General features: G+C 41.6%; 1 protein-coding gene across 4 annotated transcripts in view; it reads left to right on the top strand.

The window, feature by feature from the left end:
* MYO1B (myosin IB) overlaps positions 1-17,524 on the top strand; it is a 202,736-nt gene that overhangs the window by 27,354 nt on the left and 157,858 nt on the right. For all 4 annotated transcript variants that reach the window (XM_064286882.1, XM_064286880.1, XM_064286881.1 and 1 more), the window contains exon 2: positions 16,294-16,437. In XM_064286882.1, coding sequence (XP_064142952.1) covers positions 16,303-16,437 — 135 coding nt within the window. In that variant the 5' untranslated portion in view covers positions 16,294-16,302. The remainder of the gene's footprint in view (positions 1-16,293; positions 16,438-17,524) is intronic.

The raw sequence follows: 17,524 nt of genomic DNA, 5'->3' as shown, positions 1-17,524 counted from the left end.
TTTTTTTTTTTATGTGCCTTGAGGGAACAAGTTGAGAAGGCTGTGGGTTATAATTAGCATGTCCCACGTGCAGCTGAGTTTGTGTTTCTTGATATAACAGTGGTTTATAGTTTTTGGCTACCTTGTCTGCAGGAACTTAGGGCCCTTTTCAGACGTTAGCTCATTAATTCTCGTAACATGCTGTGTGCATTGTGTAGCATGACCACAGGTTTCCACCTAAAGCCAGGGCTGCTCACTGCCCATTCTGGGCCTTCCAGGGTGGTGGCAGGTGAGGGCTACTGCAGGGGAAGAGGACTTAGGGCCCCAGCCTTGGGGGAGGTGACATTCTCTGAAATTGCCCTGCCATTTGGCAGTTATTCCTGCCATGAGTCTGCCGAGCTTCCTCCGGGAAATGACTGTGGGGACAGTGATGTTGGCTGCCTTTCTTCCTCAGAGTGCTCAATCCCGTGGGGGGTGGTGCACATGAGGCAGCTCTCTAGGTTACCGACCCTGACACACTTGCCAGAGACAGGACAGAGGGTATGTGAGCTCTTCAGGGTCAGAAGACGGGGGAATTGGGAAAGAAGGGAACTAGCATCTGAAGAGCACTTAATACTTGCTAGGGGCTTTGCTTTTTTCACTTAATTTGCATAATGATCCTGTGGAATGTATGTTGTCAGCCCCTCTTTTTTTTTAAATTAATATTTTATTGTGTTTTTGATGGAGGTTTATACAGCAGCTTAGGTTCCCATTCAACAATTTCTGCACAAATTGTTCGGTGGCATTGGTTATATTCACAGTAAGGTGAAAACTCTGAATTTACATTCTAAATTCTCAGGATTTCCATTCTGGTAGTTTTGTTTCCATTAATCTAGTTTCCCTGCCTCCTTACATTCTCATCTATGTTTTAAAGTAATTGTTGACTATTCTCATATAGATGATTTTTTAAGCCTATCTGTTATTTAGCTAAAAGGTGATCTCAGGAGCTAGTTTCAGTTCAAAGTTTAAAGAATATCTCAGGGCAGTAGTCTTGGGGAGTCTTCCAGTCTCAACTGGTTCAGTAAGTGTTTTATTTTTTATAAAGACTTTGAGGTTGAGTTCCACATTTTTCTCCCATTTTATCAGGATCCATCTATTGTGGCTTTGATCAGAATGGTCGGTAGCAGTAGCTGGGCACCATCTAGCTCTTCTGGTCCTAGAATAGATGAGGCCCTTGTTTGTGTAGATTGTTATCCCTGTAGACTAGTTTCTTCTTTGAGTCTTTGGTTTCCTTCTTCCTCTTTTGCTCTGGATGAAGAGAAACCAAAAGTTGTATCTTAGTTGGCCACTTGCAACCCTTGATTTTTTAGATCAGAAATTTGAATTCTAGAGATGGATTCTCTTGAATTTGAACCAGGTCTGTGATTCCAAAGCCTGTGCTGTACCACAATGGGGCAGATTAAAAAGGACTTCTTAGTTGTGGTAAAGGATTGCTACAAAATTTCTGTAGAGGGTTACTTTTTTCTAATATAGAAGTAAAGCTTCTCTTTGAGGTGTGGCAGAAAGATTTTACCCGTTAGTGCTTTTAGGAATTAGATTAAAGAGAGTGTGTAATACAATAAATGTGAAAGACTACTCTCATCAGGCAGGAAAGCGTCCTTCACTCCCTGACTCTTCCAAATATCAGATGTGTGACCTTAGATAAAAACACTTAACTTTCTGGGTCCCTTTCTTTCTTTGTTGAAGAAAAGGTTTTGCCTGGGATCCTAAGGTCTGTCTCCTTGCCCTTTAGTTATAAAGAGAGACACTTAGAAATTTTGCTAATACATCAGAAGAGATGGTGTGTAGTTAGTAATCCAAAATCTCCAATGTTGTTATAGCAGCCACTGTTATTTTTGACTCAAAAATCCTTCTGATTAGTGTAGATATTATATTTACCAAATTGACTTTTTGCAGTTGGAAAAAACCTATTTTTCCCCTGTAGCACTTTACAGATTTACAAAGATACCATCTTTGAAATCTTTGGTAACTTGCCTAAACCAGAGATTGAGGGTAGCCTAGCTCCTAGTTGATGGCTTTTGTTATAAGGCCAGCCTTTCCATACCCAGACAAAAATAAACCTTGACATTGATACTTAGTGGTTCCTGGCCCATCCACTGCCTTTGCAGAGACACTCTCTGGGGTGTTAACTGTTTAGATAACCGAAATGATGAATTAATTGCCTCTCTTATTCATGGAAGGAGTCCCTGGGTAGAACAAACAGTTAAGCACTCCCCTACTAGCCAAAAGGTTGGCAGTTTGAACCCATCCAGAGACTCTTCGTAAGACAGGCCTGGCGATCTGCGTCTGAAAGGTCACAGCCTCGGACACACCATGGAGCACAGTTCTTTGCAACATGTGGGGTTCCCATGAGTTGAAATTGACCCTGAGCAACAGGATTTTTTGGTTTTGTCATTCATGGGGCTTTTTACCGGAGTCGGGCTTTATGGCATATGGGTTTCCATTTGCTTTTATCTGTTTGTTTTCACAGCCTGTTCAAATCTATTTGATTTCCTCATTGCCTGGTATTTCATTGTTCTTTGTATTATCCAAAGTTTGTACACAAGGCAGCAACATGCAGTATTGAAACTGCCCGGTAGTTATGCTTGTTTCTTCGCTAACCCAAGATTCAGTCCTAACAAAAGCTGTCCTAGTAGCAATTCATTAAATATTCTTAGCAGAAACCTTTAGAGAAAGGGAGAAAGCCCTCAATATACTGCCTTTAACAGTGACATAAAGGGTTGGAAAATCAGATGTGAAGTAAATGCCGTGAGTAGCTACACCTTACAGAATTTTCTCTAAGGAGTGAGTGTGTTGATAGGAATGAAAACCAGCATCATCCGATCCTGTTCACAAATTCTTGTCAGGGGAAATGGCTTCATATACTTTGGGGAGCCTCTAAAGCTCTCCATGTGGCACTGTCTGGCCTGCCAGCCCCTTGAGAGCCACCTTAATTAAGTACATCGTTGTAAAGAATCCAGTTTTCATTTCACTTACTTTTTGGGTTGGTAAATATTGGAGTTGTTGTTAGGCGCCGTTGAGTCGGTTCCAATTCATAGAGACCCTGCGTGCAACAGAACAAAACACTGTCCAGTCCTCTGCCATCCTCATAATCATTGCTGTGTTTGAGGCAACTGTTGCAGCCACTCTGTCAGTCCATCTTGTTGAGGGTCTGCCTCTTTTTCACTGATCCTTTATTTTACCAAGCATGATGTCCTTCTCCAGGGACTGATCCCTCCTGATAACATTGATAATATTGGAGAGACCCCGAGAAAGTGTCTTGTCTGTTGTTTTCTAGGTTGAGTGCTTCATGAAGATGTTCTTGGAGTATTATCTGAGCTTCTCTGATTATCTTTGCCAGTTGTGACCTGGATTGGATAGGAAGCGTAGAGATGATAGGAACAATTGTGGGAGGAAGAATGGGCTGTGCCTCTTTAATGTGCATTCATTTATTCACTCTGCACAGCCCTGGGTGCCAGCAACTCTGCCGGGCAGTGAGATCTTCACACCTTGAGAACTCTAGCCTACCTTCACACCTTAAGAACTCGCCTTCTCAAGGGGAGAAGTCGACAGAGAAACTAATAATTGTGATGGTGCTATGCTGGCTTGCTCAGGCACAGTAGCCTATAAGGAAGTTTACCCACACTGGTTTTAGTAAAAAAAAAGAAAATAAACCAGTTGCCGTCAAGTTGATTCTGACTCATGGTTACTGCATGTGTTGCAGAGTAGAACTGCAGGTTGGCTGTGACCTTTCAGAAGCAGCTTGCCAGGCTTTTCTTCTAAGGCACCTCTGGGTGGGTTCGAACTGTCAGTCTTTCAGTTAGGAGCCAATCACTTAACTGTTAGCGCTGCCCAGGGACTCCTGTTTAAGTCAAACCCAAAACCCATTGCCACTGAGTCTATTCTGACTCATGACGACGCTGTAGGACTGAGTAGAACTGCCCCACAGGGTTTCTAAGGCTGCAAATCTTTACGGAAGCAGACTGCCATGTTTTTGTCTCTGATGGAATTGAACTACCGTCTTTTTGGTTAGCAGCCAAGTGCTAAACCACAATGCCCCCAGGGCTCCTTTGGTTTAAGTCAGGGGGAACTTATTTAAGAGAAGAAGCCTAGAACTGAACCACTGTTGGGATCTAAAGCAGCTTTTCTCTCTGCCCCCTGTGGCCTGTCTCAGCTTCTCTGGGCACTTGTGCATTATTCCCCTTCTTAGGCAGGCTTCCCCTGCAGGGACCTGGCAAGACTCTGCCAAATGATACCCCATTCCCTGAATCTGTGTCCATTGCTTGTAGCCACCTGGCTATAGTTCCTGTGTCCTGATTCCAGATCCTTGGAAGCTGACATTGGGTTGTTAGCTAAGGCCTGGTTGAAGGTGCTGTTGCATGACGGCGAGGTTGTGGCCATAAGAGCTTACCCCAGTGGTTAAGATCAACCCTGTAAAGTGGGACTAGGCTCTCTGAAGGAGTCAGAGGAGCCAGAATGTCTTCCTAGAGGTGGTGCTGCTCTGACCTCTAGAATGAATTGGGGTGGCCAGGGCAGAGGAGGTAGATGGAGAAGGTAGCGTGCATAAGCATAGGGCCTTGGCAGCTTTGTGCACGGTGTAGGGAGAGGTGGGACTGAGGAGGAAGGTAAGAGTCGGCTTGCCAAGACTTGTACTTTCTGCTAAGGAATTTCAATACTGGCTTAAAGACACTGGGGAGTTACTGAAGGATTTGAAGCAGGGGGTAACATGATCAGGTTGTGATTTAGAAAGGTGACTTGGGGGCACTGTGACCCATAGTTGGGGAAGGAGGGGGCTAGTGGGAGCTCTGGCGGCAAGACAAGGCAGAGAGACCATTTAGAAGACTAGTGACTTCAGTGAGAAATGATGAAGACCCGAGCTAGGGCAGTCAAGGTGGGAGATGGAGGGGTGTGATGGAAGTGAGAGCGATTAAGGTGATATTATCCATGAGACAGGGAGAAGCCAAAGATGAGTGACTGGGTCAGTGGTGACAGTGGAATTTAGGAAGAATGAGAGATTTTTTTGGTCATTGTTGTTTTTTCACTTTGTATTTGTTATTTTGGGACAGGATGGTAGAGCTGTAAGCTTTGGATGTGTGTTGAGATGTTAGACATAGCCACATGGTAGAGACATTGGTAGGCAGCCTGCTGATAACATGGATTGCTAATTTCAGGGTAGGAGGAAGGTAAGGACAAAGAGGCAGATGGCTGAATTTAAAAGCAGTGCAGTTGTTATGGTGTGGCTCCACAATTTCGCAGCTGTATGCTACTGATCTACTTAACATTCTTATCTGTTGGCAGAAAATATATGTATATTCATAATTTTTTTAATTTAAGAAAAGTTATAAAAATTATAAAAAGTTATAAAGCTATAGAAATCAATTTTCAAAAGGACTCCAGTGAATTCCAAAGGATTTAGACTAAAAGTATGAAGGCGTTGAATTTGGCTTATATTCTTTTTTGCTCATCTGTATATTCTGATTTTTTTTTTTCTAAAATGAACATGTATTGTTTTTAATTGTCGTAAAGGTCATTTTAAATTTCAGAAGTGTCCATTTTTTTTTTTTTCCTGATTCTCCTGCTGAACTGTGAGCTTCTGGGATGAGTGGGGGTGGGGTGGGGGAGGCACTGTGAATGTTCAGTGTGAACTTAACTCTTAACACAAAGGCAGAAACACAAGAAGACTGGATGCTGTAAATGGTGATTGAACTGAATTGAACAGAAATTTAATCTAACTTCTCTCAGAGAGGAGATTCAGTGCTATGTTAACAATCTACAAGGAAAAAAATGCCCACTTTCCCCAGTTAACTTTTTGTATTAAGCGCTAAACCATATTCTATGGACTTGGCCACTCTTTTGCCTTTATTTTGCCATCAGGATTTGCTGAGATTTATTTTGCTGGTGAAATCTTGCCACACTGGCCCCGCTTTCTTGCCTAAATGTGTTTCTCATGTTATTTCTAAAAGCATTAGTGATCTCGTTGGGGGCCAAGTGGCTCAATTCTATTTCCTGTTCTTTGTTTATAACATTAGGTTTTCAGAGGAGTGGATCAAAGTGGCTTCACGCTGCAGTCATTATTTTACCTTCTGGTCTGCTTGACCGAACTGATGGCAGCTGTGAGAATGTGGTTGCTGTATTAATCAGTTGTCAATTGTAAATTTGCATCCTTGTTTTCTTTTTGTGTTCTGCTGAATGCCTGCCATATGCAAGAGGCTGTGAGCTCTGCTTTTTTGGAAATAAAGATGAGTAAGGTAACTCTTGACACTTTGGAGCTGGTTTTCTAGAAAAGGTGCCATCATGCATACATGCCCACCTTACCAGGAGGTCAGTGAGTGTAACTGGAGTCAAATAAAGAACAAATGGGTATGGTACACCTCGCTATAGGTGCTGCCTCTGATGTATAAAGCTAAGGGAGCTATAAGGGATGTACTTTAAAATGTCTCATTTATAGTTACTAAAAAAGCAATATATAAATGCTTTCAGGAAATTTTCCTTCAAGAAACTTAGTAACCCTATAGGACGGAGTAGAACTGCCCTGTAAGGTCGTTTTAAATTTCAGAAGTGTCTTTTTTTTTTTTTTTTTTCCTGATTCTCCTGCTGAACTGTGAGCTTCTGGGATGAGTGTGGGTGGGGTGGGGGAGCAATTGGTGGATTGGAACTGCCGACCTTTTAGTTAGCAGCTGAGCTTTTAACCACTGTGCAACCAAGGCTCCTCGCTTTGCAGGTCCCTTTAAATTTAAAATTTTGCTAGTGACTTAGTATTAATTCTTGTTGTTAATCATAGCAGCCTTAGCTCTGATTGTGAATGTTCTTTTAAATCCTACACCAAAACAGTTTCATCTGTGTACTCTGAAAACTTTGAATTTAATGAGAGACCACCAGAGGCTTTATTTCAGTTTATGGTGCATCTTTTCTTAGTTAATATTACTTTACATTGGCTTTGCAGTGTTGCTGTTTTGATTTCAACTAGTGGGATGACTATGCATTTCACGAGGGTGTGCCTTTTGGTCTAACCGTCTCTGTGTGGGGTGGCTAATGGTTTAGGGAATGCTGGCCTTGACATTCCTCAGCACTGATGACGTTAACATGGTAGGCGGCTTGTAATTTAAGGTTGTGATGGGTAGGCTAGTTATATTTAAATGTTAGGTTACAGATGGCCATTTTAAGATGCTATAGGATGTTTATGCTGTACTTTCTTTTGGATTTTGAGGAATTTTTGAAATGATATTTTTGATATTTTATATGATATTTTAAGACTACAGAAGATGCCAGTAAATTAGTGTACATATAGATAGTAATTTTGGAAGTTTTTCGAGATGAGAGTAGGGGAGAAAGGAAAGATGGCAAGTATATATTTTTTTTCTTGAATGAACAAACAGCCAGCAAGAGCGGGGGCTGGCACCTGAAGTTCCTGGCACCAGCTCCTGGGCTGGTGACTAAGTCCAATCAGTACCCTTAGAGGGGCCCTGCTTCAGGCTCCACTGTGGCTCTTTCAGTGGTTCCCCCAGCCTCTCTGGGTGCATGCAATTGTATTTTGTAGACTGCTGTCACCAAGTGAGAGAATGGTTGGGTTTTACATGATAATGAAGATCTCTAACAAAGGTATATGGTTGTTAGCTGCCATGGAGCCATAATACTACATGTTGTCCCTGGTTGGTGAAAAAGGCTAATGCACTTGACTGACCAAATAGTCCACCCAGAGTAGACTCAGATGAAAGGCCCGATGAGCTACTTATGAAAAATGAGCCATTAAAAATCCCATGGACACACGTGGAGTCACCATGAGTTGGGATCACATTCTCGGCAGCTGGTCTATATGTTGGGCACTGTGCTTAGTGATCATGTCAGTTAGGGATCTTGGTTGTTGGCCATGAAGGAGGGAAACAGACTCATAGAATTGTAGAGAGGTTGGAAGACCAGAAAGGATACAGACTTAGGAGATAGATAGGAGCCAAGGAAAGGCATTGCTGGGCAGCAGAATCCTTAGCAGACAGAAGTCATGCTGCAGGAGCCCCTGGCCTTCATGCTGTGGCTAAAATGAATGATAACCTCCAGCCGTCATTCAGCATCCAAGGTTCAAGTACCTGATTGGCTGCACATAAGCCATGTGCCCACCTCCTGCCTGTCTTGGGAGGGGAGGGGAAGAGAGAGGATCTGTCTCCTTTGGATTCTCTAATAGGAATTGAGCACTGCTGCTCACAAGATTATATACAACTGGAGACTCCTTAAAATTGAGATTAGGCCCAAATAATATTACAATACCAAAAACCAAACCCGTTGCTGTCGAGTCGATTCCGACTCATAGCGACCCTATAAGACAGCATAGAACTGCCCCACAGGGTTTCCAAGGAGCTCCTGGTAGATTCAAACTGCTGACCTTTTGGTTAGCAGCCATAGCTGTCAACCACTACACCACCAGGGTTTCCAAATATTATAGTACAAACCCTATACTGGATAGCAGGCGTTCTTCCTAAAAAAAAAGATAAATTTTTACTGTGCCTCTCCCCTTTGGCTGCCCAGCATTCACATATATCCTTCTTAGCATACACATGCTCAGGAAAAGAAAATATCCCCATTGAACATAATGCAAAACTGTTCCCTATGTGGAAGAGAACAGTTATTTTCTCCTTGGTGCTTCTGCTGTCTGAGATCCTCTTTATCCATTGTCTTCCATGCCCATCTGAGATGAGCATTAGGGAAGATGGCACTCGGCGGGGCTGCAGCACTTCAGCACTCCATTTATTCTTATGGTTTGGAGGTCTTGGAATTGATTGCCTTAAAGATTGAGCAATTGCACGCCACTGTCAGCCAGACTTCTTTAGCAATATAGCTCCCTTAAAAATGTAGTTAGCTTTTAGGGTTTATTTGATTCCATGGACTAGGAACCTAAACCAGAGATACTGCTGAATCCCAAGATTTTGGACTTAGAACCTGGTCTTAGAGTTTGCCTTCTGGCAGTTGGACCTGGAGTTTTGTGCTGCAGGCTGCCTTAGCTCTCAGGGTTAATAAAATTTACCTGGGGAGAGTAAGAAGCATTAAAGTGGGTTGGTACCCCTAATTTGCTGCGCTTTCAGGGTGGGCGTGCTTATTTATGCCCTTTCTGCAAAGAGCTGTGGATGCAAAAGAGAAGGTGCTGGGGATAGGTCACATCTCCTCTGTGTCTTCCACCTCCAGGCAGTGACTCTTCTGAGTGCTGTATATTCTCCTATCTGTCTTTTCAGGCAGACTGGTTTCACACCCAACATGTCTTTTTCTTGTAGATCCTTAAGAAGTAGCCAGCACATACTCTGGCATCCTGAATTTTTCTCAAATTCTCAAATGTTGCAGGCACAAGGTTCAAGTCTTAAGGTGTAACAAAAACCCAGTGCTGTCGAGTTAATTCCGACTCATAGCGACCCTATAGAACAGAGTAGAACCGCCCCATAGAGTTTCCAAGGAGCGCCTGGCAGATTTGAACTGCCGACCCTTTGGTTAGCAGCCATAGCACTTAACCACTATACCACCAGGGTTTCCAAGGTGTAACAGGCCATGCTTTAATCAGCCGTTTCACTATTAAATATCAAAGGTGACCATCTTGCCAATCCAAGGCAGCAGATCCTCCTGCTGTCTACCCTGTGGCCTCAGCTCAGCCAGTCCATGCTTTCTAGCACATTACTTGTAGCACTCCACTTCCTGGTACCAGTTTCTTTTATTAGGTAAGATGGTTTCTGTTGCAAATAATAGAAAATCCAACTAGAGTAGCTTAAACAATAAATTAATTGTCTTACGTGACTGAAACCTTAAGAGATGTGGGGTGGGCTTCAAGTGCAATTTGATTCAGAAGTTTATGATGTCATCAGGATTCCAGCACCAATTCTGTGTTATTTTCTTGCCCTGCCTTCCTCCCTGTATCATCTTTCTCCTCAGAATAGCTCCCCTCAAAGATGGCTGCAGTAGTTCCAAGTATCCTGTCTGCAAGTCACACCATCCAGAGGTGGAGAGAAACTTTATCCCAATATTCTTAGCAAAAGTCCCAGATTCAGTCACATGTCTAGCCCTGAATTAGTTACTGTGGCTGGGAGATGGGAATATGTTGACAGTCTGAGCCTAGATCACACGCTGTACTCTTGGAGTATGGGGGAGAATGAGCTTCCCCAGAACAACATGGATTCCCATGGGAGCTCTTAGGAGCAGTGAAGGTAGATAGATATATGGGACAGCCAAAAAAAATCCTCCACGCTCTACTCAAACTCATAAAACCCATTGCTGTCGAGCTGATTCCAACACAGATCTCATTTAATTCTCCATATAACTCCATGTGAATTCTTCTGATCGTTTAATGGAAATGTTGAGTTGGCAAGTGATTGTGTAATTTGTTACTGTGGTAAACATAGCTCCTCCAGAGAAAAACAAATCCATTTCATTTATTAATTGAAACACTTCAACTTACATACTTTGGACAAGTTACCAGCAAGGACGTGTCCCTGGAGAAGGATATCATGCTTATTAAGTAGATGGTCAGTGAAAAAGAGGAATACCCTCAGTGAGATGGATTGACACAGTGGCTGCAACAATGATCTTAAGCATAACGAAGATTATGAGGATGGAGCAGGACCGGGTGGTGTTTTGTTCTGTTGTATATAGGGTTGCTATGAGTCAGAAAATACTGAACTACGCAGGAAGCATCAAAAGAAGATGGAAGGAATACACGAATCACTATACCGAAAAGAATTGATCGATGTTCAACCATTTCAGGAGGTAATTTATGATCAGGAACTGACGGTACTGAAGGAAGAAGTCTAGGCTGCACTCAAGGCATTGGCAAAAGACAAGGCTACGGGTATTGACGCAATACCAATTGAGATGTTTCAACAAACATATACAGTGCTGGAAGTGCTCACTTGTCTGTGCAAAGAAATTTGGAAGACAGCTACCCAGCCAAATGACTGAAAAAAGATTCTATTTATACCTATTCCCGAGAAAAGTGATCCAGCCGAATGCAGAAATTATCCAACAATATCATTAATATCACATGTGAGCAAAATTTTGCTGAAGATATTCAAAATTGGCTGCAGCAGTATATTGACAGGGAGTTGCCAGAAATTCAGGCTGGATTTAGAAGAGGACATCACCAGGGATATCACTGCTGATGTCAAGTAGATGAGAGAATACCAGAAAGATGTTTACCTGTGTTTTATTGTCTATGCTAAGGCATTTGACTGTGTGGATCATAACAAATTATGGATAACATTGTGGAGAATGGGAATTCCAGAACACTTAATTGTGCTCATGAGGAATCTGTACAGGCATCAAGAGACAGTCCTTCGAACAGGACATGGGGATACTGTGTGGTTAAAGTCTGGAAAGGTGTGCTTCAGGATTGTATGCTTTCATCATACCTATTCATTCTGTATGCTGAGCAAATAATCCGAGAAGGTGGACTATATGAAGAAGAACGGAGTATCAGGATCGGAGGAATACTCATTGACAGCCTGCATTATACAGATGAAACGACCTTGCTTGCCGAAAGTGAAGAGGACTTGAAGCACTTATTGATGAAAATCAAAGACCACAAGCTTTGGTGTGTATTACACCTCAACATAAAGAAAACAAAAATCCTCACAACTGGACCAATAAGCAACATGATGATAAGTGGAGAAAAGATTGAAGTTGTCAAGGATTTCATTTTACTTGAATCCACGGTCAACGCCCATGGAAGCCACCACACACCACCCATTGCTGTGGAGTTGATTCCACTCATAGAGATCCTACAGGACAGAGTAGAACTACCCCATAGAATTTCCAAGGAGTGCCTGGTGGATTTGAACTGCTGACCTTTAACCACTGCTGACCTATAACCACTGACTCTTAACCAGTACGCTACCAGAGGTTCCAAACCCATTGCCATTGAGTCAATTTCGACTCATAATGACCCTATAGGACAGAGTAGAACTGCCCACTAGGGTTTCCAAGGAGCACCTGATGGATTTGAACTGCCGGCCTTTTGGTTAGCAGCCAAACTCTTAACCACTACACCACCACGGTTTCTGCCATAGGAGCAGCAGTCAAGAAATTGAAAGACACATTGCATTGGGCAAATCTGCTGCAAAAGACCTCTTTAAAGTGTTGAAAAGCAAAGATGTCACTTTGAGGACTAAGGTGCTCCTGACCCAAGCCATGGTGTTTTCATTCGCCTCATATGCATGCAAAAACTGGACAATGAATAAGGAAGACTGAAGAAGAATTGATGCCTTTGAATTGTGGTGTTGGCAAAGAATATTGAATATACCATTGGCTGCCAAAGGAACCATTCTGGAAGAAGTATGACCAGAATGCTCCTTGGAAGCAAGGATGGCGAGACTTCGTTTCATATACTTTGGACATGTTGTCAGGAGAGATCAGTCCCTGGAGAAAGACATTATGCTTGGGGAAGTAGAGGGTCAGTGAAAAAGCAGAAGACCCTCAACAAGATGGATTGACACAGCAGCGGTAACAATGGGCTCGAGCATAGCAACAAAAGTGAGGATGGCACAGGATCGGGCAGTGTTTCCTTCTGTTGTGCATAGGGTTGCTGTGAGTTGGAACTGACTCGACGGCACCTAACAATAAGAACAACAACATGAGTTGGAACCAACTTGATGGCATCTAACAACAACAACAGTTGCAACACTGATGTCACTGAGATGGCAAAGTAAACCAAGCCAAGGTTGGAGATGGTGGTCACAATATGAGAAAACAGCCCATTTGCAGGAAGATATGGAAGTGTAACCTATGTCATCTAGGTTTTCCCTTTTTACCTTGAGAATAAGGGAAGGATCACTATTTCCTCCCACAAAGTACCTAGATCCATAAATAGATAGATACCAAAAAACAAAACACTGTGGTTGAACGACTAGACTAAATGAATGTTGGTATCACATTTTCAGTTTGTTTATTTTTGCATTTTGGTTTGCAAAAGTTATGTTTTCAGAGTTTTTCATTTTTACCATTTGCCTCTAACTCAGCATTTGTTTTACCTTACCCCCCTTCGGATTAAAAAGTTAGGCTAGAAGTGTAAAAATGATACAGACTTGCTTGAAATTTAAGTTTGAAAAGATGGTGATCATCTAGTGCTGCTATAACAGAAATACCACAAGTTGATGGCTTTAACAAAGAGAAATTTATTCTCTCACAGTCTAGTAGGCTACAAGTCCAAATTCAGGGCGCCGGCTCCAGGGGAAGGCTTTCTCTCTGTCGGCTCTGGAGAAGTTCCTTGTCATCCATTTTCCCTTGGTCTCAGATGATCTCAGTGCAGGGACCCCAGGTCCAAAGGACGCGCTCTGCTTCTGGCAGTGCTTTCTTGGTAGTATGAGGTCCCCAATTCTCTGCTTGCTTCCTTTTCCTTTTATGTCTTATAAGATAAAAGGTGGTGCAGACCATACCCCAGAGAAACTCCCTTTACATTGGATCAGGGATGTGACCTTAGTAAGGGCGTTACAATCCCACCCTAATCCTCTTTAACAAAAATTCAATCACAAAATGGAGGACAACCACACAACACTGGGAATCATGGGTCAGCCAAATTGATACACACATATTTTGGGGGGAGGGGATATAATTCAATCCATGACAGTGAGGCAGGTCTAATTATAGAGAAAGATTGACTACTTAATTATTGTTACCTGCAGCGAATCCATGTTGTCTTTCTGTAGCTGTTTCTATAAATAGACTTTCTATACAGAAATCCACCCAGGGGCAAAGAGTTCCCATTCAACCTCCTTGCTTAATCTAAATTGCTGGTTTGAGGTGGTTATTTTTGAAACCCTTCTCAGGTTGACTTCCCCCTTAATCCCTAAGCCTTCTTCCATCATCTGCCAAATTATATGTAATGCACTGCAAATAGAGTGCTTTTGACATTGCATGAGTCTGAGAACTTGAAATTTGATTTAAGTGGTAATTTATTGTGACAAAGGTTGGGTACTCACTTTCCTATTACTGTGCAAGTCTTGCCGTGGACTTTGGCGTTGGACCAGGTATATCCCTGACTTCTGTTGCACCTCCAGAGAATGGCAAGTACCAGTCTTATGGCTGCTATTGTTAGGTTTTAGTGATATCTGTGGACTCTCTTCCAGGTGTAGTTGACATGAAATTAAAAAATATATATATGTATAACAAAAAAGTTATTCCATTTTTCTTCTTTTAAGTATTAAACACTCCCTTGTTTTTGTTTATGGGGGACCATCTTGGTTTTTATCTTCGCCTCTCTGTTTTGACTTTTTGAATCATTGTCATGGATTGAATTATGTTGTCCTCCAAAAAAATGTATCAGCTTGGTTAGGCCATGATTCCCAGTATTGAATGGTTGTCCTCCATGTTGTGATTGTAATTTTATGTTGAGAAGATTAGGGTGGGATTGTAACACCACCCTTACTCAGGGTCACCTTCCTGATCCAAGGTAAAGGGAGTTTTCCTGGGGTGTGGCCTGTACCACCTTTTATGTCTCGAGATAAAAGGAAAGGGAAATCAGCAGAGAGTTGGGGACCTCATACTGCCAAGAAAGCAATATTGGGAGCAGAGCGCATCCTTTGGACCCAGGATCCCTTTGTTTGAGAAGTTCCTCACACTTAAAAAATTTTTTTCCTAAAAAATAGGGTCAGAAATAAAGAATGTGTTTATGAATTCATACAAATTTATAGCAATTATTAGTAAAAAAATCACTTAATTGCTAGCCCTTCCCAGAGCTATTTAAAACAGCTCAACTAACTATAGTTTCTGTTGCCTCTAAGAGACTTATTGGATGTTCTAGAGTAGACTAGGAAGGCAGGTATTTAAATTGTTAAGATTTAAGTAAGCAGACAAACCTTTATAAGATATAGTATGCTTGGATGACTCTTTAATGGAAAGACTCAAATGTATCTCCTTTTCCCCCAATATTACCCTTTGCCGTCGAGTTGATTCTGACTTATAGCGGCCTTATAGGATGGAGTAGAACTGCTCCATAGGGTTTCCAGGGAGCAGCTGGTGGATTCGCACTGCCCGTCTCTTGGTTAGCAGCCTGAGCTGTTAACCGCTATGCCACCAGAGCTCCAACTATTGGGAACATGAATATACTGAAGTATTTATTTGTACCCTGAAGTATTATGCAGTATTACTATATTGAAATTATACAATGTATGCTTTGGATATATTTACAGGGACTGGCCTGATGAATTTAGTTCCTCATCCTGGTAACATTAGAAAAAGGGGCACACACACACTTTCCTATGTGCGTATATTTGAAAGAATTTTAGTAGTCTTCACAATGATTAGATTTGAAGTCTTGGGGATTTAACATTCCACTGTTGTGTAGCCACCTTACACATTGGTAGTGGGGTAGAATGCTGCCTTTGTAGTATGCCTCTGTTTCTACTTGGTAGACTTCCTTATTCACCCAAAGGAAAACTAGTATTTCTGGTCTATCCATTGCATGTTAATTTGATATTACTGTCATAGGGGCATGTCTGTTGAAATGAGAATTAAGAACATTGACGTCACTTGACAGGTTATATTATATAGGCAACCTCTGATTTACAAGTAGGTTGTGTTCTTGATAAGTTAGTTTTGAAGACTTTGAATAAAAATTTCACCCATAGATAGTGTTGTAAGTGATAATTGAGTTAACACAAAATGGTGCGTACTTATAAGCAAGTTTCTTCATCTGTCTGAATTTAAATTTCCTTATTTTAAAATGGGGTTAATTATGACAGCTTCTACCTCATAGGGTCTTCTGAGGATTAAACTAATAAATGCGTGCGATGTTCTTGGAATAGTTCCTGATATCTGGAAAGTGCTTAAAAAAGCGTAGTAGCATCATTTTTGTGACTTTATTTCCTGGGAAAATGCATCCTGAATTTTACCCCGGAATGCTGGTAGAACATCATCCTGGGGGAAGCAGGTTCAGAGACATTCACATCTAACATTGGGGCACAAAAGATGGCAGAGAGGAGTGGGGTAGGCTCTTTTGCGAGAATTTTGTAACTTTTGGTTCGAGAGAGAGGATGGGCTAAAGAAGAACAGAGGCCATGGCTTCCTAGTGGCTCTTTCTGTAGGTGGACTTTGCCTAGGAAAATGAGCTGGGAGGGAGGTTCATTTGTGAGCACTTTGGCAGATGGGGCTTCTAGTTGCTGGGCAGTGACTGCAGCCACGTCATTGGGTCATGGGGAGCAGAGGTCATGACATTTCATAAGGCAAATGAAGGCCATTTGGAACTACTGGTGTTACGTTTCTCCAGTAGTGATAAAAACACAGCATGAAATAATTTTGCTCATTTAAATTGACCTCTTTTTTTTTTCTGTCTTATAGCAGGAGACTATGGCCAAAATGGAAGTGAAAACATCACTTCTGGACAATATGATTGGAGTTGGAGATATGGTTCTTTTAGAACCTCTCAATGAGGAGACCTTCATCGACAACCTCAAGAAGCGTTTTGACCATAGTGAAATATATGTGAGTATACACTGAAGGTCACCTGTAGTGTATTTTGTGTCCTAGAGTTGGCTTTTCTTCTTCACACTTCTCTCTTACCTCAGTAACGTCCAGAGGTGTTTGTTTATACCCTCAGAAAGACTTCTGAGCATTTGATGATTTGGCCCTTGAGTAGTGTTGATTAGAGTTAGGTGAGTCGAGTGTATGCAGAGTACTGTACTGGACGTTGGGGACATTCTAAAGCATTCCCTCTGAGGAATATATGTTGAGAAGGAATTTTGAAATTTATAGATGTCTTCTTGGATGCCTTCCTAAGATTAGCAAAGTCCGATCGTTGAGAAGCCATAGATTAAAATGCAAGGCAGTGAACTGTCAAAAAGGACGTGAACCATCTTGACATTTGTAGTTAGTAGGGCAGCAGCAAATTACCAGATAAGACTATGTGTTTGGTTTCTGAAGATTGGAGAATGGTCATATCCTGCTGTAGGAAAGTATGATGTCATATATAAAAATGAAGGCATACAAGTATATACATTAATAGTGAAGATTTTTCTGTTGTAAAAATTCTTGATAAGGGATTATAGAGTGCTGCTTTAACTGTCAAGCTCCCTAAATATATTTGAAACGTGAGTATAAATACATTTACATGCAGCTTTTCAGGAATTTATGAATAAAGTACAGAAATTTGCATTTGTGGAAATGGAGGTGTGTTGCTAATGAAACCAAGAAAATGGGACATTGACTCCCTGTTTTAGGGGCTGAGAAGGAAACAGGATGCAGTGGATAGAAATAGTTTTAATAGATTTTGCCTTGTTTCTGAGTTCTCTTTACCCCCTTTTACAATGTACATCTGTGCCCTCAAGAAGAATTGAATTATTGGAATGTGTTTTACATTTTTCTGTCTGTCAGTATGGGAGCGATAGGAAGAAATACACACAAATAAGGGGGGGGTGTAACTGATACAAAGTAGGATTGATTATAACTTTTACTTAAATATTATGTCTTTAAAAATGATATGCAAAACTATATTATTTATGTCACATGTAGCTTTCCAGATAGCCAGCTGTGTTTCAGGAATAATTTTAGGTAATTAATTTCTTTATGAAAT

Source organism: Loxodonta africana, chromosome 6, assembly GCF_030014295.1.
Source record: "Loxodonta africana isolate mLoxAfr1 chromosome 6, mLoxAfr1.hap2, whole genome shotgun sequence".
Lineage (NCBI taxonomy): Eukaryota > Metazoa > Chordata > Mammalia > Proboscidea > Elephantidae > Loxodonta > Loxodonta africana.
This window is presented reverse-complemented; position numbering and strand designations above follow the sequence as displayed.